The 26,660-nt window shown below is 44.1% G+C and overlaps 1 protein-coding gene across 3 annotated transcripts in view; it reads right to left on the bottom strand.

The window, feature by feature from the left end:
* LOC145352796 (formin-like) overlaps positions 1-26,660 on the bottom strand; it is a 250,617-nt gene that overhangs the window by 211,282 nt on the left and 12,675 nt on the right. Inside the window, exons 2-3 of one of the 3 annotated variants that reach the window (XM_080203148.1) lie at positions 24,577-26,641; positions 15,255-15,412 (exon numbers count right to left, since the gene is read on the bottom strand). In XM_080203148.1, the coding sequence (XP_080059274.1) occupies positions 15,255-15,412; positions 24,577-26,521 (2,103 nt within the window). In that variant the 5' untranslated portion in view covers positions 26,522-26,641. Of the gene's footprint in view, positions 1-991; positions 3,430-15,254; positions 15,413-24,576; positions 26,642-26,660 lie in introns of those variants that run through there. The other 2 variants (XM_080203150.1, XM_080203149.1) reach the window with 2 other exon arrangements.

Raw genomic sequence — 26,660 nt, 5'->3', positions numbered from 1 at the left:
CTGGAGACTGCTTGTAGGGTCAGTGGTCGTCAGCACTCCTGGAATGACAGAGCTGCCGGATAATCCGGGCCAGAAGTTTCACCTCCAACCATTAGCTGCGGGGCTGCCGTGCTTGGCAGGAATGGATCCCCAATATCCCCACAGCAAGGTTGGAAGCCTCACCGTGGGAAAACTCTGTCCCCACATCCCCGGATGAAGGAGTAGATGTAGCAACAAATGATATTTATCTGCATCAAAAACTATCCGTGGGAGCGTTGAAATTTTTACAGAATTGTTTCTGGATTATAACAATTAACTAATAAATTGTTCATTTTGATCTGCAAGTTTTTCTTGAGCATGTACAAAGGTGGGTTACGCTCTCGTCTGGGTGTCAGCGTTGCTCTAGAGATCTGAGCACAAAAATCTAACCTAAGTTCACACTCTGCTGAGGGAGTGCTGCACTGTCAGAGGTATCGCCTTTCCAACGAGACGCTAAAGTTGAGACCCAGCCGGCCCTCAGGCTTAGTACATGGCACTACAATGGAGAAGCGGGGGTGGGGGGCGCTTCTCTGAGGTATCCTGTCTCTTAGTTATCCCTCACTAACACCATAGAAACAGATCGCCAACACTTCATAACATTCAAGGCTACAGGCCCAGTGCTGGAAAGCGGGATTGGGCGGGAAGTCAGTTGTTTCCCACGAGTCAGTGCAGATTTGACGGGCTGAAGGGCCTCCTCTGCACTGTATGATTCTGTAAGTATTGTTTCATTTTCACACTGCTGTTTGTGGGATCTTGCTGTGCACACTTTGGCTGCTGCGTTCCCCACGTTAAAACAGCGACAACACTTTGAAGGTACTTCCCTGGCCATGACGTGACCCGGAACATTCTGAAAGGTGCTACATAAATGCAAGCCTTTCAGGACTAAATTCAAATTAAATCTATAACCGTCACCCAGTTTCAAATATTTACTAATATTAAACGTTGACATAAAAAGAATGTTTTTTGAACGTACGGATTTTGTTTCTGTAGGTCCTAGCCACCGTTTCTGGTCAGGGGGCTGCTTCACAAACGGCCTTTCAAAGATTGCCTTGAGCGACTCCTTCTCTTGCTTCTTTTTCCTTTTCAACTTTTCCAGCTCTTCGGCATCACTTGGTTCCTTTTTGACAGGTTTTGCCATAAACAGCGACTTGAAGCTCTCCAAAGCGGTCTCAGAGGGAGAAGCTGTGGGTGCGTCTGGCGCCAGTGGCTGACGGGTGGGTTCCGACTGCGGACCCTTGTCAGGGGCACTCACCTCACCCTCGACTCTAGGGGAGTCAAAGATCAGCTGACTGAGCTGATTGAAGATCCCTGTGTTCTTCTTCGGCTCTGCTGGCTTCTGATCATCCGTCCCCTTTGACGCCGATTCTGCCAAGAGCTTCGCCGCCGATTTCTGACCTGGTTTAGTCAATTTTAACATCGCCAGATCTGTGTCCCTCTGTTTGATCTCAGCCACAGTCTCCCTCTCCTCACCCACCGCACCTTTCTTCAATAACCGCAATCCACTGAAGAAAGGGGGCATCTGAAATGTCCTCTCTGCCTGTGAGGGGGCAATCTCTTCATTGGGAAAACTGGAAGTGGACATGGGTAGGGTGGGGACGTTATTTCCCTTTTCCAATGAGTCTTCTTCAGTCTCACTGCTTCCACTATTAGAGATATCTGTTTGGCCTTGATCGGGTTCCATCTGTGAGATTAAGTGCTCTTTTGGCAATCCTAGTTCAGAGGGTGTCTTTGTCTCTTCCGATACAACAATGTTATCCCATTCTTGACTTGACGTAACCTCATTTTGTGTGGGCAGATTTTGTTCTGGGACGTGCTTTGAGCTTTCACGCGCTGACAATGGGACTTCAGTGTCATTGAGCTGTTTGCTTTCTGGCTCAGTCTCGCCCTCGGACTCTGTGTCACTTGTCGTCTGAACAAGAATGACATGTACCGGACCTTCGGTTAGCTCTTTCTCCACTGGGTCTGCAGGAGTGAGCATTTCCTCGGGGGTACCGGATTCCTCAGTTCCCTTCTCGATATTTTCAGTCTGAAGTTTGTCACCCAGCGACCGTTCTTGCGCTGCTTCCTCGTCAACGTTCTCCGGTTCCTCCCTTGCCTCGTCAACAGGTTTGTCAGGGGCCTTCCCAAGATCCGCCCCCCTATCATCATCAGGCTTATCAGGATCAAAAGTACGAAAGAAAGTCAACCATGCGTCTCCTGGAGCATTGTTCCGTTTCGCTGCTTCTGAGGCAGACTTCATTCCAACGCGGCGACTCAGAAATGGCACCTTCTTAGAAAACGAGGAAAATAATGAAGGAGGACCTTCTGCGGCAGGCGTGTCTGAACTCCCTTCCCGTCCCATTTCAGTGCCGTTACTATTATTTACACTGTCTGTCATCCTGCTACAATTTACAGCAACCTCCCCTCTCTCTGAAAACGATGGGGGAAATTTAGGTCATTATTTGTGTCAACCACTGACAGATTCTCAATTCTACAATTTGCACAATAAATTGCCAAAATCTATCCCTAAATGGCCTTTAACCTTCCCCAGCCTCAGCCACTCTTAAGGTTATTACATTCCCAGAACCTAAATATAAAACATGCAAATGTGCATTGGAAGCATCTCACCTGCAAACACACTATTACAGCTCTCTGAGGGCAGCTATAGACTAAAAGCTAAGAAAGGTTCCTACATCACGCTCTTCATTAAACTACAGCATCATCGTGGATTAGGCTAATCTGACTAAAGAGTACATTTAATATAGTTATCCCGATTTATGATATAAATGAAGGCCCCCTTCTCCCAGAATTAATGGAAAAATCTATGAAGAAACATTCAGTCCAATGACTACAATAAGGCCTGAATTTTCTGAGTAAACCTTTAAAGTATTCCAACCCCAGTTTAAGGACTCCTAAGGCTCCAAAGGCAAAACAGGAATAAACTTCTGAAAACTTCTCTCCTGTGCTTCCCCCAGTCGTCTGACTTTTGTTGCAGACATTCCAAAACCAGAAATCTCGGCAGGATCAGATTAATCAAGTTTCTTCCAGCGTCTAAGTCCTTTGCGTTGTTTTACTTCGTACTGAAGGTGTAGAACAGCAGGCCTGAAAAGTACGGTGGTTCTTCACACAGTGAGCTACAGTCAAAACTCCAGCGTCCTCGGGAGAAAGAGAGAGAGAGAGAGAGAGAAAGCGTGTACAAGTAACCTCCTCCTCAATCGACCAGCTCCAGCTCCCGGCTGGAATCTGAGTTTCCGGCTTTACAGCGAGACAAGAGAGCCCACACAGCACTGGTTTCATATTTCCCTGTTTTAAATCTCCCAGTTACTTCCGCACTCCAGCCAGGTACTTATCAACCGCCCCACCCAATGTCAGTCATGGTAGCAGCCAGCTCACAGACAGTGTGCATAGCTGAAAGTGTCTGCAATGTCATCACTGTGCTACGGATTACAACTTAAAGCAGAATTAGGTGCCGCAATTTATACTTTCCTCTTCCAAATGAAACCACTTATTTGTACCCAGAACTCTGCGAGCAGTTTCTACTACAGAGTGACTGCCTTACTTGTAAAAGTGGAATAAACCTTACTTAAAGGGTAACTGGGTGTTAGGTCTCAATGTTAAAGAGGGTATGAAAAAAGAATGGGGGAATGTTGTCCCGAAAGAAATGAGACAATGAAGCTCAGAGAATAAGTAAACATGTGGCAGAAGCTTCACAAATATGTAACTTTCTCCATGCTGAGTAAGGGTGGGATGGTTCTTGTTTGACATGTGGGCAGCTCCTTACTCTGTAAACAGTTTCTAAGTTTTGGCTGAGAGACAGCATCTGTTAGCTTTTAAGTTAATGAATCATACAAGAAGATAACTTCAACAATTAAAAAAAAACTCCTTTACTTAGAATTTAGGTAAAATTGAAAAGGAATTTCATTCAGACAATGTTTCCCAATAGTACACTTTCCGAGCTTTTCTGATGGTACACTTCCCAATGTTTCTTGATGGTACATTTCCAAGGTTTCCCGATGGTACGCTATCCGATGTTTCTCGATGGTATACTTTCAAGGTTTCCGATGGTATACAACCAATGTTTCCCAATGGTATATTTTCTGATGTTTCCCAATGGTATTCTGTGTGATGTTTCCCAATGGTATTCCGTGTGATGTTTCCCGACACTATGCTTTCCGTCGGTTCAAATCTTCTGCTGGATAATCAGTCTGAGTGTGAACTTGATTACCTACAGTCCTATTCACTCCCACTGTTGATCATATACAACATTTTGCACAGCCACTAGGGTTTAGTTTGCACAGACTCAGACATCTTCAGTTCAGAGATTCCGGGGCTAAATTCAATGAGGTTGTCATGTTTTGTGGGCACAGCAACAGCCAAGCTCACAGTGCTGAGTGTCACAGCTGATCTGCAAGTTCAGACTTTAGCTGGCATTTTGTGGGTTTTTGAGCTGAGATTTAAATCATCCAGTGAAGATCCTCACCGTCTAAATGTAAACTTCTTCTGATATTGTATTCATCATTGCATTAAAAGAAACAAGGGTTGAGAATTGAACACATACACACACACACACACTTCTTCAAAATGGAGTCACAGGTGGACAGAGGGGTGAAGAAGGCATTCAGCATGCTTGGTTTTATTGGTCAGAACACTGAATACAGGAGTTGGGACATCTTGTTGAAGTTGTACAAGACATTGGTAAGACCACACTTGGAATACTGTGTACAGTTTTGGTCACCCTATTATAGAAAGAATATTATTAAACTAGAAAGAGTGCAGAAAAGATTTACTAGGATGCTATAGGGACTTGATGGTTTGAGTTAGAAGGAGAGGCTGGATAGACTAGGACTTTTTTCTCTGGAACGTAGAAGGCTGAGGGGTGATCTTATTGAGGTCTATAAAATAATGAAGAATATAGATCAGCTAGATAGTTAACATTTTTTCTCAGAGGTAGGGGAGTCTAAAACTGGAGGGCATAGGTTTAAGGTGAAAGGGGAGAGATACAAAAGGGTGCAGAGGGACAGTTTTTTTTCCACATAGAGGGTGGTGAGTGTCTGAAACAAGTTGCCAGAGGTAGTAGCAGAGGCCAGTACAATTTTATCTTTTAAAAAGCATTTAGACAGTTACATGAATAAGATGTGTATAGAGGGATATGGGCCAAATGTGGGCAATTGGGATTAGCTTAGGGGTTAAAAGAAGGGTGGCAGGGACAAGTTGGGCCGAAGGGCCTGTTTCCATGCTGTAAACCTCTCTGACTCTAAGCATGCTCCCAAACTACTTGAGAACAAACTTCAGTCAAACCACAACCCCTTGAAAATGGTCCTAACAATGACAAACAAAAAATACTCGTAGCATCTATAAAGCTGTACTGAAAAATGAATTACATTTTCCAGTTAGTGGCAATCATTGATGACAGTCTTACATCAACCAGAAAGTTTTGGATTGGATGGGATCCAGTTACAGCCAAGACTTTGGGGTGTTACCAAAGCAATCTGCATTCCTTTTCAATGCAGTCATGACCTAGTTAAGACTAAAAAAAACACAAGTTGAAAATCTCTGCACATTATTTCTTATCACTTTCATATCACTCACACCAGGCAGCATGAATAGTTACGTAATTTGTGTTGTGCAAAGGCCTCATTTTTATAATTTACTCTCTCATGGGAATTGTAACTCTACTCCTCTCGTTCAGCTTTTGGTATTTTTTCTAAAACGAATCTGTATTTCTAAACTCATTAGCAATTGTAGGAAATGCAATTTAAAACGTGTAGCTCCCAAGATTTTACAACAAAGGCCCACTGTTATCACAGCTATTTGTGTTACACAGCAAAGGTAGGAATGTGCAAAGAAACATGACTTAAAACAACACTGCAGTCCATCAACGTTTTCTGCATACTGTTACCACGAACAATGAACGGATACAGATCAGTTGATTGAAACTCTCCAAAAAGCCACTCGAGTTGTACTTGCTTCAGGTTCTAAACCAGAATACAACTGGGCTTTAAAGTTGGTTTCCAGCCAACAAACAAAACCTCTGTTAGAGACATGTTTGCCCAGATTTTGGGTCTCTGGATGGTCAGAGGTCAGACACACCTTGGCGGATGTGCCACAGGACCCCGTGGGAGTCCCCATGCACTGACTCAACTTCTGAGAGGCAATTCCTTTGTTCCCCCAGACCCTGCTAAAACAATCTCCAAGTATTTGACTTAGAGTTGGAGACTTTCGAGGGTTCTAACTTGATTACCTAGATAACTATCTAGGAACTGTCAGACAGAAAAAAAATCTCTTTCGGGACTCGTGTCCAACGAGGGGCATACACGCGATGGGTCGTACTGGGGCTGCTCTTGGTTGCTCGAGATTGGCCTAGTGCTTCATGTCGTTAGTGTGTGCCTAAACTGGACAAGATACTGGGCAAGACGACAGCTCAGTGACTATCGCTGATTGCTGTGCAGACATATGGATTTGGGCCGGTGTCTGTGGGAGTTTGCGCATTCTCCCCGTGCTTGCGTGGGTTTTCTCCGGGTGCTCCGGTTTCATCCCACACCCCAAAGATGTGCTGTTAGGCTGATTGGCAGGAATAAATTGTCCCTAAATCAGTTTCCCTCAATCTGGATGGCCATAAAACATTAGACAGGAGTCGTGGGTAAAGAGGGGGACTGGTGGTGTTGAGATGGCGGCGCAGGCTCGTTGGGCCGAAGGGCCTATTTCCCGGGCTGATTTTGTTCTTTGTTCTTTGTTAGAGAGAAGGTTAAGAAGTGACCTAATTAAGGCATACAAGATGATCAGAGGGTTAGATAGGGTGGACAGTGAGAGCCTTTTTCCTCAGATGGTGATGGCTAACACGAGGGGACATAGCTTTAAATTGAGGGGTGGTAATTATAGGATGGATGTCAGAGGTAGGTTCTTTACTCAGAGGGTAGTAAGGGCGTGGAATGCCCTGCCTGCAGCAGTTGTGGACTCGCCAACTTTAAGGGTGTTCAAATGGTCATTGGATAGACATATGGATAACATTGGAATAGTTTAGGTTAGAGGGTCATTAGATTGGTTCCACTGGTCGGCACAACATCGAGGGCCGAAGGGCCTGGACTGCGCTGTAATGTTCTATGTTCTACGTTCTACCACCAGCCAATGGTGAGACCAGAAGATCCCACCACCAGCCAACGGTGAAACTCGGAGATCCCATCACCAGCCAATGGTGAAACTCGGAGATCCCATCACCAGCCAATGGTGAGACCAGAAGATCCCACTACCAACCAATGGTGAAACTCGGAGATCCCACCACCAGCCAATGGTGAGACCAGAAGATCCCACTACCAACCAATGGTGGGACCAAAAGATCCCACCACCAGCCAATAGTGGCACCAGAAGATCTCGCTGTCAACCAATGGCAGAGCACCTCCGCCATGACAAAACATGAGGAGTTAAGCTGGAAGTTGCGCACATAGTTTCCCACTGATCCCTGCACTCAATTCTGAAACACGTAACTTATTTGCTGTTCACTCAGAACAAAAGTTGCCACGTGCTGTAAAATAAAGTTCCAAATGTGGTGAGGAAAAACAGCAGGAAGTGATCTCAGTAACTGCGGTGATATCACTGAGCATTTTGGAACAGTGTTTATTTGCCAGGGTGTCTGAGTCACTCAGCAATGTCAACACGACTGACACAAGTCCATTATTTCACTGAACAAAGAATAATACCAGACCCTACCAAAGGAAGAATATCTCACCCTGAATGAAGCTTTATTTTTTTCAAAAATTTGAACCACCAGCACTCAACAAATACAATAAGCTGCATACATAAAATCACGAGGAAATATTGCCACTTTTTCACTTTCATTGTCATTGAATCTTACAGTGCAGAAGGAGGCCATTCAGCCCATCGAGTCTGCACCGACCACAAACCCCACCCAGGCCCTATCCCCAAACATTTACCCTAGTTAGTCCCCCTGATACGAAGGGGCAATTACTTTGGCCAATCTACCTAACCTGCACATCTTTGGATTGTGGGAGGATACCTGAGCACCCGGAGGAAACTCACACAGACACGGGGAGAATGCGCAGACTCCACAAAGACAGTGACCCAAACCAGGAATCGAACCCAGGTCCCTGTGAGGCACCCAAACTATAACAACTGCGTACGATTTACCGAATCCCACTGCTTTCTCCAGCCCTTTGAGTAATGATCCCACTGTGTGCAGACTCGGTCAGGGACATTGGGCTGGATACTGGTCCATACCCCACTCAACTCCCTGACACCTAGGGGCAATTTAGCATGGCCAATCCACCCAAACCGCACACCCTTGGATTGTGGGAGGAAACAGGAGCACTCGGAAGAAACCCACATCGACACAAGGAGAACGTGAAAACTCCACACAGACTGTCACCCAAGGCCAAAAATAGGGCAGTACAGTGACACAGTGGTTAGCGCTGCTGCCTCACAGCTCCAGGGACCTGGGTTCGATTCCCGGCTTGGGTCACTGTCTGTGTGGAGTTTGCACATTCTCCCTGTGTCTGCGTGGGTTTCCTCCAGGTGCTCTGGTTTCCTCCCACACTCCAAAGATGTGCAGCTTTGGTTGATTGGCTATGTTAATTGCCTCTTAGTTATCCCGAGATGTGTAGGTTAGATGGACTAGCAGGGTAAATATGTGAGGTTATGGGAATAGGGTCTGGGTGGGATTGTTGTCAGTGCAGACTCGAGGGGCCAAACGGCTTTCTTCTGCACTGTAGGGATTCTATGGAATTGAACCCGGGTCCCTGGTACTGTGAGGCAGCAGTGCTAACCACTGCGCCACCATGTGGCACAAAGATATGAGGGTTGGGTTGATTGATCGTGTTAGATTGCTTTTAGTGTCGGGGGATTAGCAGGGTAAATATATAGGGGCTAGGAGATAGGGCTTGGGAGGGATTGTTGTTACTGCAGTCTTGATGGGTTGAATAGCGTCCCTCTGCACTGTAGGGATTCTATGGAATCAAACCCGGATCCCTGGCGCTGTGAGGCAGCAGTGCTAACCACTGCGCCACCCGGTCACATAACGTGAAGATTCTCCTTGTTTTTAGTCTCCATCCTTCTGGGACAGTCCCCGTGATGGGAGAATGCTTCAATCCTTTTCCAAAAGATAACTTTTTGTAAAAAGTGCAATGCAACACTGCTGTGTAACTGGCAAGTCTTGAAATTCCTCACAACAGATGCTGAAGGTGGAGTCTGATTACTCAGCTCATTCCAAAGTTCACAGATCAGGAGATAATTCTGTTAGTGCCTTTTTCATTAGTTTACTGATAGCTAGATGTTCATCAGCTTTGTGTCCCCAGTGTTAGAGTCATAGAATCCCTACAGTGCAGAAGGAGGCCATTCAGCCCATCGAGTCCACACTGTCCACAATCCCACTCAGACCCTATCCCCATAATCCCAAGCATTTACCTCAGCCAGTCCCCCTGACACTAAGGGGCAATTTAGCATGGCCAATCCCAACCTAACCCGTACATCTTTGGATTGTGGGAGGCAACCAGAGCACGCAGAGGAAACCCATGCAGACACGGGGAGAATGTGCAGACTCCGCACAGGCAGTGACCCAAAACAGGAATCAAACCTGGGTCCCTAGTGGCTGTGAGGGAGCAATGCTAACCACTGTGCCACCCCTACCCCTACAAATATATCAAGGTGTACGTGCACAGAAAAATGGCATGGAGGTAGGAAATCAACCATGGTTTGGTTGAACAAGAAGAGACTTGAGGGGCTGAATGGTCTACGGGGTACAATGGTGTTGGCAAATTGTCTATCCTGATAGCCTACTCATAGAATCTCTACAGTGCAGAAAGAGGCCATTCGGCCCATCAAGCCTCTACTGACAACAATCCCACTCAGGCCTCATAACTCTACATATTTACCTTACGCATCCTCCTGACATCCCTCTAACACTAAGGAGCAATTTAACGTGGCCAATCAACCCAACCCGCTCCTATTTCCAATGTTTATAATTCTACAATTCCTCCTGGAGCAGGTGGTGGGGGCGAGGGGGTGTGTAAAAACCGGATAGCAGGCGTGTGCCCACTGGGATTTTACCATTGGCAGGTAGATGTCAGGTAGCGTCCCCACAGTTGGGCCAACTGATGCCCTCAAATGGCTAATTATTTAATTAAATCTCATTTGTCGTTACATGCGTGTATCATCCACATGACATTGAGGCTCCTTCAACAGAACCTGAGAACAAGAGCAGCAGGTATATGGGGGAACCAATATCTACAGGTCCAATTCACACACCATCCTCTGTCTCCCTGCTATTGGAGCAAAATCTTAGATCTATCTCTGTATTCGTGCTGTGGGAGTGTCCTCACCACAACGTCTGCTGCAGTTCAAAGGCAACAAGCTCTCGGTGAGGTAATGTTGGCCTTATGTGGAGCACCCATATCTCGTGAACAAACAATGAAACTAATCGGGGCTAGATTCCTTCTCAACTCAATTAAGTTGGTCCTCCTCAAGTTAAATCTTTGGTGCTTGATTGCTCCTTATCCTTTTCCATAACTGTTATATTATACAAGATAATTATAATTAGGTGTGATATATACGTATATATTGTATGTTGCGGTTTGGGCTGTGGACTGCCCCTTTAAGATTACAGATCAGGTGACCCCTGGGCAATTAGCTCCTCCCAGTGTGGGACCTTGTTGGGCGGTCTTAGACCTGAGTCTGAATGAGTGCACAACTTCGATAAAGAGCTATCAGTATTCAAGTTATCAAGCCTACCTCGTGATCCTTTATGCACCCTTATTCAATAGGGGCATACATAATATTATTAGCTTTCACCTGAGACCCTCAGACACTATGGCTACCATTTTAACAAAATATTTCCTATTAGATCACACACATCACTCGTTTACTTGGGTGGCTAGCACCAGCCTCGGGTCACTGTCTGTGTGGAGTTTGCATGTTCTCCCCGTGTCTGTGTGGGTTTCCTCCGGGTGCTCTGGTTTCCTCCCGCGGTCCAAAAGACGTGCTGGTGAGGTGCACTGGCCGTGCTAAATTCTCCCTCAGTGTACCCGAACAGGAGCCAGAGTGTGGCAGGTGGTGAATTTTCACAGTAACTTCATTGTGGTGTTAATGTAAGCCTACTTGTGACACGAATAAGTGAATTTTAGTTTTATTTTACCACAAGTTATTACACTTCACATCACACTAAAGGGTGGCACAGTGGTTAGCACTGCTGCCTCACAGCGCCAGGGACCCGGGTTCGATTCCCAGCTTGGGTCACCGTCTGTGTGGAGTTTGCACGTCCTCCCCATTTCTGTCTGGGTTCCTCCAGGTGCTCCGATTTCCTCCTGCACTCCAAAGATGCGTGAAACTAATAAATAAACTTAAACTTGAATCTTAGAAAGGATAGCAGAACTAGAGGGCACAGTCTCAAGATAAGGGGGGGGCAGTTTAGAACAGAGTTGAGGAGGAACTTCTTCACTCAAAGGGTGGTGAATCTCTGGAATTCTCTGCCCGTTGAAGTGGTGGAGGCTACCTCGCTGAATATATTTAAGTCACGGGTAGATAGGTTTTTGATAGACAAGGGAATTAAGGGTTATGGGGAGAAAGTGGGAAAGTGGAACTGATCCACTTCAGATCAGCCATGATCTTATTGAATGGCGGGGCAGGCTCGAAGGGCTAGATGGCCTACTCCTGCTCCTATTTCTTATGTTCTTATTATGTTCTTATGAAATAACTTTGTTGGTAAATTTTCTTTACATTTACAATCCATTATCATCCTTTAAGATCTGCAGGGAGGGTTCAAATGTCTTTTGGCATTGACATGCTTTGGTATGTTCATCTCCATGCTGCTATCAATGTCTGCATCTGAGGCACAGAGAGTATTTGCTTACGTAGCATCACTGACGGGAAAGCAGTTCAGTGAGGCATGGCTGAGATCCAAAACAAAAATGTGCCAAGTTCTCCTCAGGCAATTGCTGTATGCTGACGTTACCGCACTAGCATTCCACACCCAGGAACAACCTTGGGGTTAAATGGACAGACTCTGTCCCGCCTGTAATGAGTTTGGTTTGATCAGCATTAGGAAGACAAATATCTTGGTCAGAATGTTGCCAAACCACCAGCTACCTGCACTGACAATGTGACACTGGAGGTTTTTGATACCTTCACATAGCTGGGCTCCACAATCACCAACAATCTATCACTTGATGCTGAAATCAACAGACATATTCGCAAGAGCTATCGGAGAGTGTGGAACAACACCAGCCTGGCTGAAAACAGTGGTACGGTAGTTAATGCTGCTGCCTCACAGCATCAGGGGCATGGGCTTAGGTCACTGTCTGAGTGGAGTTTGCATGTTCTCCCCGTGTCTACGTGGGTTTTCTCCAGGTGCTCCACTTTCCTCCCACAGTCCGAAAGATGTGCTGATTAGGTACATTGGCCGTGCTAAATTCTCCCTCAGTATACCCAAACAGGTCCCAGAGTGTGGTGACTAGGGGATTTTCACAGTAATGTCATTGTAATGACAATATAAACCTACTTGTGACACTAATAAATAAACTTTAAAATGAGGTTCACATATCTAGACTCCACAATCACCAGCAATCTGTCATTTTGATGCTGAAATTAATGTGTGCATTTCAAAGCTGCAGCTGTTATGTCCAAGCTGAGTATGACAGTATGGAACATCACCAACCTGACCCAGAACACCAAACTGTGGGTCTGCCAGGCCTGCATCTGCAGTGCACTCATCTACAATGATGAGAACTGAACAACATCTGCTGGATAGGAGGTTCAGCTTCCACCTTCACTGTCTCAGATATATCCTTGGCATCTCTTGGCAACATAAGCTCAGTCATTCAGTGGTCCTGAAACATGCTAATCCCATCAGCAAACACTCATTGCTAAGCTGACAAAGCCTCTGCTGACTTAACCAGGCATGACAGCCATTTACCCAGAAACCTTCTGTACAGTGAACTGACCACTGGGCTATGGCCATCTGGGTGTCTACACCTGCACTAGCAGGAAATCATTGTGGGATATGAAGGTGGCAGATATTGACTCCAGTAATGGGGAGACAATTGCAGACAACCATGATTGCTGGCTGCTTGAAAGGACATTGGAACAGACGAGCAGAAATAACAAGGCTCAGCTGACCAGGGTGAGAGCCCAGAGAAAACAGAATTTTTCTTCTTTCTCTGTAGCAAATGCAGAAAACTCAGTGGCTCCAAGAGCAGGTCAGAGGCTAGGAATACTGTGGTGAGCAACTCATCTCCTGACTCCCCAAAGCCTTTCCACCATCTACAAGGCACAAGTCAGGAGTCTGATGGAATACTCCCCTCTTGCCTGGATGGATGCAGCTCCAACAACACTCAAGGAGCTTGACACAATCCAGGACAAAGCAGCCCACTTGATTGGCATCCCATCCACAAACATCCACTCCCTCCATCCCCGACGCTCAGTAGCAGCAGTGTGTACTATCTACAAGATGCATTGCAGAAATTCACCAAAAATCCTTAGACAGCATCTTCCAAACCCACTTCCATCTAAAAGGACAAGAGCAACAGATACCTGGGAACACCATTGCCTACAAAATTCTGTCTAAGCCACTCACCATCCTGACTTGGAAATATATCGGCTGTTCCTTTGCAGTCGCTGGGTCAAAATCCTGGAATTCCCTCCCTAACGGCATTGTGGACTGTAGCGGTTCAAGAAGGCAGCTCACCATTATCTTCTCAAGGGCAACAAGGGATGGGCAATAAATGCTGGCCAGCTAGCGACGCCCAGGTCCCACAAATGAATAAATAAAGAATCTGGCATGCCAGGCTGGCATTCCTGAGCTACAGTAAGAAGTCTCCCAACACCAGGTTAAAGTCCAACAGGTTTATTTGATAGTAAACGCCACAAGATTTCAGAACACTGTTCCTTCGTCAGGTGAGTGGAGAGTTCTGCTCACAAACAGGGCATATAAAGGCACACACAGTTTACATAATACTGATTAGAATGCGAGTCTTTGCAGATAATCTGCTATTCAAGTCCTAAAGGCGCAGACAATGTGAGTGGAGATAGCATTAAGCATAGGTATTGTCTCCAGACAGGACAGTAAGTGAGATGTTGCAAGTTCAGACAAGTCATGGGGGTTACAGATAGTGTGACGTGAACCCTTTATTGTGTTTACCCCAGTCCAATGCCGGCATCTCCACAACATTCCTGAGCCACACCAGGCAATACTTAACGTAGGGTGGGATTTTTCACCCTCTTTGGGTGTGTTTCTCCAAGGCGGGGGCGGTGCACTGCTGGCTTGTGGTGGGATTTTATGGTCCCGCTATTGTCAACATGGTTTCCCATTGAATGAAGCCATTGCTGCCAGGAAACCCACAACAGGCGAGGACCATCAACGGGACCCATAAGATCTCACTGGCAGCAGGATTGTGGCAAGAGAAATAGACCACTGAGACACACACCATCTTACAAGACAGAAAGCTTCTGTAGAAATTATGCAAATGCAATCTTCAACAAGCCACTGATTAAATGCAAGGTCATGATCACGAGGGTGATGGAAAATTTCACCCATCGAACTAGAGTCACATTAAATGAAGGTTTAAACCTCATCTGGTGGTGTGGAACTCCTATCCAATACATTCAGGCATCTTACAATATTACAAACACAGTGATCAAATATCTATGATCGTCCAAAAACATTTTACATCAAAACAAGATTTTGTATCAATAAAAAATTAATGACTATTATTAAATACATGATTAATATATATATGATTCAAAGTAAATATGTATTTTTTGTGTAAATGATCCAAATTTCTTTTAAGGATTGTATTCCATGTTTGTGGGTCAAGTAATTAAATATAAATTCAATGATAAAAGCAAATTACTGCAAATGCTGGAATCTGAAACCAAAAGAGAAAATGCTGGAAAATCTCAGCAGGCCCAGCAGCGTCTGTAAGGAGAGAAAAGAGCTGACATTTACAGTCCGGACGACCTTTTGTCAAAGCCTTGCTGACTCAAAATGTCAGCTCTTTTCTCTCCTCACAGATGCTGCCAGACCTGCTGAGATTTTCCAGCAATTTCTCTTTAAATACAATGACGTTTGATCTAACTTCAGCAATCTTAGTTTTAGCCCCTCAGGTTGATAACAATGTCCCCTAAGAAATGCCAAAGTATTTTCAAAGGCTTCAGCTATAACCTTGATTGTATCATTTATAAAAACACCCGTAAGATGTCACCCTCAGAAATTCATCATTAAAGATAGTTCTCAATAATTATAATTCATAACTTACATAGAGCTCCGTGTAATCAAATCTGGGAGTATTTGCGTCAATTTCTTCTTCAGCCACAGTAATAAGCTTGAGGTCCAAAGATGGCGGCCTTACGATCGCAGAAGTTCTTTCAACAGATGATCCATTTTCAGTATGTAGCTGCATCAGAGAAGCCTCCTCTGAAAAAGAGTTTGTAAAATCAGTCTTCAAATGAAGGCATTATAAACTGTATATAGTTCTGGTCACCCTATTATAGAGAGGATATTATTAAACTAGAAGGAATGCAGAAGAGATTTACTAGGATGCTACCGGGACATAATGGTTTGAGTTATTAGGAGAGGTTGAATAGACTGGAACATTTTTCTCTGGAGCGTAGGAGGCTGAGGGGTGATCTTATAGAGGTCTATAAAATAAGGAGGAACATAGATCAGCTAGATAGTCAATATATTTTCCCAAAGGTAAGGGAGTCTAAAACTAGAGGGCATGGGTTTAAGGTGAGAGGGGAGAGATACAAAAGTGTCCAGAGGGGCAATTTTTTCACACAGAGGGTGGTAAGTGTCTGGAACAAGCTGCCAGATGTAGTAGTAGAAGTAGGTACAATTTTGTCTTTTAAAAAGCATTTAAACAGTTACATGGGTAGGATGGGTATAGAGGGATATGGGTACAATGTGGGCAATTGGGACTATATTAGGGATTTAAAAAAAAGGGTGGAAAGGAGAAGTTGGGCCTCTATGACTTTGAGACTTTACTTTTGTTTTAATTTGCTGTTGCTATGTGGTTCCATTACCCCCAAGGCATGCCGGGCATACTTTGTTTCTTTACTCTACCTCTTGCTCTGACCAAGACTGCAAGAAAGTACAAAGGATTGTGAATGTAGCCCAATCCATCATGCAAATGACTGTATAAAAGCAAATTATTGTGGATGCTGGAATCTGAAACCAAAAGAGAAAATCTCTCTCATATCCTTCTATACCCATCCTACCCATGCAACTGCCTAAATGCTTTTCAAAAGATGAAATTGTACCCGCAAAGACAAACTCATGCCATCTGGAACAACACCATCCCAAACTAGGATGCTCACTTGTGTCACGTTCAAGTCTAATATAGTTAAAAACAAATAACATGAAAGAAATTAAATTTTTAGCAAATAATGATGTGCGGGTAGGTTGATTGGCCATGCTAGATTGACCCGAGTGTCAGAGAAATTAGCAGATCAGGGGGATTAGTAAATGTGTGGGGTTACGGGAATAGAACTTGGGTGGGATTGTGGTCTGTGCAGACTCGATGGGCCAAATGGCCTCCTTCTGCACTGTAGGGATTCTATAATTCTACGATGCAGATAGCTAAAAATCATTGCCGAGTTTGGGGGGATAATTTGGTAACTCATAAGCAATATAATCTCTGAGGGTCTTTATCTAAATATCAAATGATATGTAATGTTGTTATCTGACACTTTGCTTTTTTGTTGTCCTCTTATCTTCCACAAATCAGGACTTGCATTGGTATTTGTTCTGAGCAGATTTAATGGACGGTTTTACTGAAATAGCACAGATGAATGTTCGTGCTGCTGTTAAAACAGAGTTCCATGTTGGTTTTTGGAGAGTTCAATATATATGAGCCATGAGGCATCGCTCTGTGAATATATATATATAAATAAAGCAACTCCTAATTGCTTTATAATGTAATGACCATTAAAACGAGGCCACCGATTTCCCTGTGGCAAATTTTGTAATGATTGCCTTTGACACCATTCAGAACTGCAAATAAAGTAAGTTCACCAGTGGATCTCTCCCTGGCAAGATAGTCAATCAGCCTTGCGATTAGATGAGCGGCGTGGTGGCACAGTGGTTAGCACTATCCCCTCATAGCACCAGGGACCCGGATTCAATTCTGGCCTCATGTGGAGTCTGCACATTCTCCCCATGTCCGCGTGGGTTTTGTCTGGGTGCTCCGGTTTCCTCCCACAGTCCAAAGATGTGCAGGGTAGATTGATTTGTCATGCTAAACTGACACTTAGTGTCAGGGAGATTAGCAGGATAAATAAGTGGTGTAATAACTGGGCCTGGGTGGGATAGGTGTTGATGCAGACCCAGTGGGCCAAATGGGATTCTATGTAGAGTTGTGATAAGATATGGTGGGTGGTCTGCTATAGTTACCGTTCATTCAGGATATCAGCATTGTTGTGGAAACACATACTTTTACATGTGTGTTCTCATATGGAATTGTACTTGAGGTTCTATCTTTCGTTCCACCACTGAGCTGATCAGGAATCTCTCCTACTCTTGCTGCCTCCCATTGGCGTGTGTTGGAAGGATCGGCAGGATGACAATTTACCTGTCTGGCTGTGCTACGGACACACCTTCCTTGGCCATCAAGTCCTGGGGTGGGACCTGAACCCAACGGGGATGGGGGGACTCCATTAAATGAGCCACAGAACTTCATCAATTAGGTTAAAGGCAAAAGAATTAATATTTTAACTAAAGAATTTTGAGAAATAGAAAACTTTCAAATACCAACTATCAATAACTCATGGTGTAGGGGGCAATATGCTGGCATGGATAGGAGATTGGCATCTGAACAGGAAACAGAAAGTAGGCATAAATAGGTCATTTTTCTGGTTGGCCAGATGTGACAAGTGGTGTGCTACATTGGCAGATTCTGGTCATGGTTGCTAAATTTGCTGATAGTACAAAGATAGGCCCAAAGTAAGTCGTGAAAAAGTCATAAGGGGGCCACAAAGGGACAGAGATAGGTTAAGTGAGTGGGCAAAAATCTGGCAAATGGAGTATAATGTGGGCAAATATGAAGTAGTGTATTTTGGAAGGAAGAACAAAAAAAAGTATAGTATCTACATGGTGAGAGATTACAGAGCTCTAAATTGCAGAGGATGCCCTAGTGCATGAATCACAAAAAGTTAGCATTCACGTGGAGCAAGTAATTAGGAAGGTTAATAGAATGTCAATGTTTATTGCAAGGACCAGTGTTTACAGAAGTAGCAAGGTTATGCTTCAGTTATCTACACTTCCTGTTATATATCGAATTTCTACAGACAAAAGGTCATTGACCTGAAACGTTGATTTTAATTCTCTCGATTAAGACACTGCCTGGCCTGCTGAGTATTTTGAGCATTTTCTGTCCATAAGAATCATTATTAGTGGCGCTGCACTTGGATATAACATAAACTTAACCTGTTCCCATTTCTGATTTTAGCTTCCCTGCACCAAAATATCCACTTTAATTTCTGATTTCTCATTTTAAATTTGGAAAAACAATTATCTTTTGGTGTGACCCTTGCAACCTGCAGTATGATCAAAGTTTAATTATTATTGTCACATGTAGGCTTCCTTTAACACTGCAATGAAGTTACTGTGGAAATCTCTAGTTGCCATACTCCAGCGCCTGTTCAGGCACACTGAGGTAGAATTTAGCACGGCCAATAGACCTAACAGAGCATTTTGTGGACTGTGGGAGGAAACTGGAGCACCTGGAGGAAACCCACGCAGACACGGGGAGAATGTGCAAACTCCGCACAGACAGTGACTTGAGGCCTGGAATTGAACCCGGGTCCTGGCACTGTGAGGCTGCAGTGCTAACCACAGTGCTGCCCAATTGTCACTAAGCTTGATGACTGGTATGTAGAAATAAAAATGTAAAGAAAATCAGAAAAGAATATCAATTGCCTTTTATTTAATGGGCATTTTAAACTGCAGTCCTCCAATGAACAGTAATTGCAATCATCAATAATTTAAATTATTGAAGACGTCACAACAAATTTCAGGAGAGGTACCAGACATTGTCAGGTAACCGGCAGAAAAATTGATATTTCATCCATCACTCTATTATCCTTTTGCCAGATTTATAGCTGTTTTAATATAACCTACCAGTTCATACTGACAATGAATAGAATCATCATAGACTCATAGAATCCCTACAGTGGCAACAGTGCTAACCACAAGCAATCACATAAACTGAACTCTTTAAATAAGCGATCAATATATTTCATATCAATGTGAGCTTGAGGTTTAACCACGGACAGCCCTCTCTGCCAGCTCTGACCATCTGATTGCAAATCACTTTCAGTTTGTCTCGGGTGTTGGGCAATTTTTCACATTATCAGTTATTTCTGAATGGTGATCCATTTGCTCCAATATTGTCACACCGCTTTGTCCTCAATTCTATACTATTCCTTTGAATTATTGTTTCAGTTGTTAAAAGTCCTCTACTCTTCTCTGCTTCTGTTTCCTTATTCAGGATTTTCCAGCCCCGCACAAGAGGTGCAGGGCGCCAGCCAAAAGTCTATCAATGTTCAGCAGGCCCAGAAGATCCGGGCCAGCCTCTTCCAGTTCCTAATCACCCTAGTCTGATGATTCATGTTGAGACTAATAACTTTTGGAAAGAAATTTGAATTACCAATGAACATCTGCACAAGATTACAAATTTCAAGACTTTTACGGTAACATACAAACTACAAGAAACACTGGCTAAACATTGCTTAGTGCCCATGATGTGGAGATGCCAGCATTGGACTAGGATGGGCACAGTAAGAAGTCTCACAACACCAAGATAAAGTCCAACAGGTTTATTTGGAATCACGAGCTTTCAGAGCACTGCTCCTTCTTCAGGTGAGTGGAAGGCTCATAATTCCAAATAATCCTGTTGGGCTTTAACCTGGTGTTGTGAGACTATTTATTGTTTAGTGCATACTGGGCTAAAGGGCCTCTTCTGCACTGTATGATTCTATGATTCTAAGATTGTTTCAGCAGGAAGCCTAAATGCTAATTTACAGAAAAGGCTTCCATTTAACATTTAAAACTAATGAAAAAATCCCCTCCTCCCATGTTTATACTTTATTTTATGGTTGTCGGTGGACGTCACATTCTCCATAAAACAGTCCAAAGTGATTCTAAGCCCCTAAGAACTTGTTCCCTTTCTTTTTCTTTCTCAGCCAGATAACTCCGGCTCTCAGAGCTGAATTTTGCTGTGAGAGATAAGGTGGAGAGTTTTCTGTCTAGCTGAAGTTAGGCAAATCTTCCAGTCTCCTCCAAATCCTCCCAAACCCAGTCACTTCAACCCAAGTAAGAACTCCACATTGTATTATTGCATCATAGATACTCGCTGTTGCGCTTTCTCTCTGCTCTCTTTCAGATTCTTGCAGACTGACCATGAATTTCAGCGATATCTTTTAGAAAATATCCTGTAGCCCAATCTTATAGTGGCTTCCTATGAACTCTCCCCCTCTCAAAGCCTGTTAGCAGGGCAATGCAAATCATATGGGCCTTGTATCCAGGTAGAAATGCAAATTAGCTATCCTTTAAGCTCCTGATTTTATTATACTCCGGAAACAATATGGACAGTTTAATGTATAAGCATTTACAAAACTTGACTTTCCTAACACCTTCCTGAGACAAACTAACAGTCTATCCACCATCAGTACAGTTGCTTCGGTCGTTGTTTACAGGTCTGAACACCTTGCACCTTCTTCCCAGGAAAACAACCTGAGACCCCTTTAAATTTAACACCTAAGCTTGCTATTAGCAGAATTCAGAACCAGTCACAGGTTATACAAACAAACAAATGTCTTTACAGAGACAGGAGTGGACCATTCAGCCCCTTGAACATGCTCTGCCATTTGACAAGATCATGGCTGTTCTGATAATAACCTCAAATCTGCCTACTGCCAGTAACCCTTCCCCACCAAGGATCTATCCACCTCTGCCTCAAAAATATTCAAAGGCTCTGGTAGTTCTAAAGACTCACAACTCTGTACGTGAGAAATTTTGGGTGGGATTCTCTGATCTCGTCCGTACCTGCCCTGGTGAGAATGGAGAATTTGGCACTCAGCCAAAGCACCGTTCACTGTAGCGACACTGGATAGTTCCAACCAGAGACAAAGTCAGAGCTTTTCAGCATTTGACTCATCTTCATTTTAAATGGGAAATGCCTAATTTAAAGGACTTCCTTCATTCCTCCACTTAACCCTAAATAAAAAGCACGGCACCAAAACTTAACCTTGCATTTGTAACATGAGACAAGATCAGCTTAGCTGCATCATTACTTTAGGCATTTAAACTACAAAGGGTTGTTAACTTAGCCCAGTCCATCACACAAACCAGCTTCCCATCCATTGACTCAGTCTACACTTCTTGCTGCCTCGGAAAAGCAGCCAGCATGATCAAGGACCCCATTCGCCCTGGACATTCTCTCTTCCACCTTCTTCCGTTGGGAAAAAGATAGAGAAGTGTGAGATCACGTACCAACCGACTCAAGAACAGCTTCTTTCCTGCTGCCATCAGACTTTTGAATGGACTCACTTTATGCTAAGCTGATCTTTCGCTACACCCTAGCTATGACTGTAACATTCTAATATTACAGTTGACGTACTACGTGCTAACAATGTACAATGTATTAACTACATTCTGCACCTTCGGCTTTCCTTCTCTATGAACAGTATGCTTTGTCTGTATACTGTGCAAGAAACAATACTTTTCATTATCCCAATACATATGACAATAATAAATCAAACCAAAGACCCACCAACTGTTCTTGCGTTTTACCACTCTCAATCTCTTAATTATTTAAATTTGCAAAACATTGAAGCAATGGGTCTCCAAGCTCCAAAATCTTCAAGGAACTTCGACATAAAAATGCATCAGCCATTGTGTGGGATTCGTACCCCAGAGGACCGAGTTAGGGCCATAGAATTGACAAACCGACAGAAGAAAAGTGCTGTAAAATTTAAAATATTATAAATACCCTGAAGTAAATTATCCCGCCAAAGCCAATATTTAACCACTGATGGACCACTTCACGTTCCCTCCAAACATGAACCAGTTAATAAGCCATCAGCATGAGGTACTAATCTACAAGGTTTTTTTTATCCCGATTTGCCACATATGGATGCTCATGCATGAATCACATGTTTCTGAGCTACGTATCTCTGTCAGCGTAGTTCTTGCTGTGAAGTCATTCCAATTAATTTTTTATATATATATATCTATGTCTCAAAACTGGATGCTGAGTCTTGTAAAGTAATTAAAAAAGCTGTCTTTAAAAGGATCAAGATGAGAAAATAATTATTTGATTCAATGCAAATGTTATTTCAGGGAAAATAATGGCAGTAGTACAGATGGTGTTGTACCAGCCAATGTCTCAATACAATCAGAGTCAAAGCACAGGCGTTTCTCCAACCCATAATTATCAAAGGGAGCTTTGTTTTGGTGTGGGGAGTTTTCTCATTGCAAAAATGTATGAGATGCAAGAACTCATCACAAGACCTTCATCCCACTCAATCATGCGCACTCATTGATGCCAACATTTTCAAGGATTGCTGCAGTGTGCTGTACACAGCACATTCTCAGGAGTAATGCAAGTACAAGAAGACAGAAAGGGCCAGAAAGCTTTGGACCCTCTGCCCTTGAAGGTGAACTTCCTTTCTGACTCCACTGAAGTTTCCAGAGTCAACGGCACGGTGGCACAGTGGTTAACACTGCTGCCTCAAAGCGACAGAGACCTGGGTTCAATTTCAGCCTTGGGTGATTGGATTCCCCGTGTCTGCGTGGGTTTCCTCCTCCTCCTTCCTTCTCTCCCACAGTCGAAAGAAGTGCAGGTTAGGTGAATTGGCTATGCTACGTTACCCCTTGATGTCCCAAGATAGAATCACGGAATCCCTACAATTCAGAAGGACACCATTTGACCCATTGAGGCTGCACCGACAACAATCCCACCCAGGCCTTATCCCCATTCCCAAGTATTTACCCTCTTGGTCCCCTGACACTAAAGGGCAACTTAGCATGGACAATGCACTTAACCCACACATCTTTGGACCGTGCAAGGAAATTGGAGCATCCAGAGGAAACCTACGCAGACACAGGGGGTTGAGGAGGGCGGGGGGGTGGGGAGGGGACATCTAAACTCCGCACAGACAGTGACCCAAGACCAGAATTGAACCCGGGTCTCTGGAGCTGTGAAGCACCAATGCTAACCACTGTGATGTGTAGGTTCAGTGGATTCGCCATGCTAAATTGCCCCTTGGTATCTAAAGGTTAAATGGGTTGGCCATGGTAAATGTGTTGGGCCACAGGGATAGGGCAGCGGTGGTGGGCCTGGGTAAAACACCTTTTCAGAGAGTTGGTGCAGACTTGATGGGCTGAATGGCCTCCTTCTGCATCGTAGGGATTCAGTGGAAGACAGCATCATTAATTTTAACTAATTGTACAGTATGGATAAATGTTGAACATTCCCACGGTTTGCAGGGTAAGTTCGGGGGTGGGGGGGGAGCGGTTGGCACAGCGTGATCAAGAATTTACACCAGGTATGTGGGGACAGTCCAATCCCAAAAGATGCAATTCTGTTTATGATCGAGCAGCTTTGTGAAAGAGATAATCCAAACAAATTTAGGATAGACGGTGTCAATCTTAGAAGCCTCCAGTCAAGGCCCTATCATGAAGATCCCAGCAGATTCCAGTTCCACTCCAAATGGGTCAGAGCACTGGTATCTCCCCAGACATTCAGACCATTTCCCACAACAGCTTTGAGTCATGAAAATCCAGCTGGTGAAGTCCTCCTCATGGTTCTATTGACCACATCATAACCTTGGTGGCTGTCAACTCATAGCCCACTAGAAACTGAGCACGATAACCTTTCACCTTGAAGCTTTTGTTTCTCAAACCCCAGAGAAATTAACAAAGGAATATGGGAATCTGTACTGATTGCTCTCATACATTTAATTATCAGTTACATTACATTTTGATGGATCCGTCTATAAGCTGTGCAATCTACTGATTACGGCCATGATGTGGAGACGCTGTTGTTGGATTGGGGTGGACAAGATGGGAAGTCAGATGAAACCATGTTATAGTCCAACAGGTTTATTTGAAAATTACAAGCTTTCAGAGCACTGCTCCTTTGTCCATAGCTAGCTTCCCTACAGTGCAGAAGGAAGCCATTCAGCCCATCAAGTCTGCACCAACTTTACTTGACGAAGGGCAGAGCTCTGAAACCTTGTGATTTCAAACAAACCTGTTGGACAGTAACCTGGTGTCGTGTGACCTCTCAATCTATAGATTGTCTGTGACAATTATTTAATTACATGGAATTTTAACAACATGACCAGAACTTCTTTTCCTCAAAAAATGTATCTGTCGGACTTGATTTTCTGTAGTTAAGTTCGAAGTTTTAGTTTAAAGTTTATTTATCAGTGTCACAAGTAGGCTGACATTAACACAGCAGTGAAGTTACTGTGAAAATTCTAAAACTAAAGATCATACAAAAATAAATATAACTATTTTAAACCAATGAAAATGAAGCAATCACATGAATTAAAAAAAAATTGCTTTTAACCAACCTTGCAATGACAGATAGTCAAATAATGCATCTTGTTCCTTGTAGTCCTGCTCCTGAAATTTTCCATTTGTGTCACTGAGATTTTGTCGCAAATGATTTCCTTCTCTCAAATTTTGTCCCACTTCTACTCCTCCAGGTGGCGAACAGGATGAGTGTAGCTTTAAACTGTCCTCTTGGATGGTTTTCTGTTCCATTTCTAACACAGACAGTGGGAGAATCCTGTGATGGAGTTGAGGGCTAGGTAATCCTGAGGTCAAAGGGGATGCAACGGGGGACACATGATGCGTATTGTTAGCATCACATAGATTGTTATAAATATTACTAACTCCTGGTAATGAAGATGGAGAAATGGTTTGATTCAAATTTTCCCCCAAGGAAACGCCATCAGCAGATTCAAGGGGTTTTTGAAACGTTTTCTCTTTCGCTGGTAGTGGGTCATCCCTTAATGAGTTTTTATTGTCACAAGTCCGACTGGTTCCACTCGCCCACGACTTGCCCTTTTCCACTCTGTGCCACTCACCAGCTTCACGAAATTGGTCAGTCTCGACGACATTTATCAGGCGCTTGTTGACGTATTTACTGAGCGCCTGGGAATCTGCACTCGTTTGTACCTCTCCCTCGGCTGGTTCACCGATTCTTCTGCCGCCGTCCAGCTCTCTGCCACACGTCGTCCAGCTCTCACCTTCCGACTCTGTCACAGGTAGTGTGACCACATCACAAATGGTCACAGTTTCGCTTTGCATTGCGCCCACCACTGTAGAAATATTCTGTCCCGCACTGTAACGTTTCACCGACGCATTTGCAAAAGGGGTGCCATTTTTGTCTTCTTCGGGCTTCAGAATAGCCGGCACAACTTTTCGCACGACCATGCCTGTGTCCTGTATTTTGACAACCACCCTGGCTGCTCCGTTCTCCTGAGTTAATTCATCTCTGCAGCGATGGTCGTTATTCCCTGACGTTGGATTTGTCAAGCACGTGCTGGCCTTGTCAGGTGAGCTCTGAGTTGTCTGATTCATTTGTGAGCAGCTTTCCTGCTGTCCTCCCAGGAGTTTTATGGTGTCCTGTAGGTCATCCAACAGACTGTTGCTACCGGTCACTAAATCTTCAGTAAGAAGTACATCACCGCGCTCTGACATAAAGTTGCAAACATCAGTACATCGTCCATCTGCTCTGATGTCATCCTGGAAATCTAAATTGTCCTTTGCTAGCTCTGACTCGGCCCTTTTCGTTCCTGACAGTAAGTCAATACCCATCGTGGCTGGCTGGAGATTTTTGCTCTTACTGTAATTAACTGGATTCAGAGATGCATCCACGGTGGTTTTGATGCACACTTCACTTCTCGGCAGTGACACTTCTTTTACTCTCACAGTGGAACGTTCCAATTCCACAAAAGACTTCCTTTTGACAGTTTTGCATGAAGGCTCCTCGGTGTTTTCCCTTCTTCTGCCAAGCTTTTTCAGCTTTTTCTTCTTGGCATCAGCTTTCTTGCAGTCAGAAGTCACTGACACTGAATGCTGCAGGTCGCTGTAATCTTCTTCCCGTTCACTGTGCTTATCTTCTGCCTCCTGAGCGTCTTCAAATTTTCCATCTTGATTTCCCATCTTCAAAGCTAGGCTGTAAGCCTGCCCTGTGCTGGATGCTCCAGCAAATATTGATTGTTTTTCAGCTGGCCATAAGGCTGATGTGCGCAGTTCCTTAACAGCGTCGGTCGTAGCAGTTTGCTTCTGAATATAAGCAGTGTTGAGAGAGCACAAGCCTCTCTGTTTCGCACTGCCTGGCTCCTCCTTCGCTCGCTTGCTCTCTGGAAAGCAGCTTACGGAGCTATCGAACAAAGTGCTGCACTTGTAGGGGATCCATCTGGCTTCGCCTCCGAGGCAGTAGACATTGATGAAGCAGATTTCTTTGATAGGCTTGTGCAACTGCTGCTTGGTGTGAGTGTCTTCCATTCTGTCCAATGCATCAGCTGTTTACACAATTAAAGTGACCAGAGTTTGAGAAGTCCCATTAAAACAACCCATCCAATAATTAGGCTCCATCGGAATTTTCATCTCCACTGCGTTGTCATCCTGTGAAAGAAGAATTTAA

Source organism: Carcharhinus amblyrhynchos, chromosome 14, assembly GCF_965287045.1.
Source record: "Carcharhinus amblyrhynchos chromosome 14, sCarAmb.v2.hapA, whole genome shotgun sequence".
In the NCBI taxonomy this organism is placed as follows: domain Eukaryota; kingdom Metazoa; phylum Chordata; class Chondrichthyes; order Carcharhiniformes; family Carcharhinidae; genus Carcharhinus; species Carcharhinus amblyrhynchos.
The sequence above is the reverse complement of the archived record's forward strand: the minus strand, read 5'-3'. Positions and strand labels throughout refer to the sequence as shown.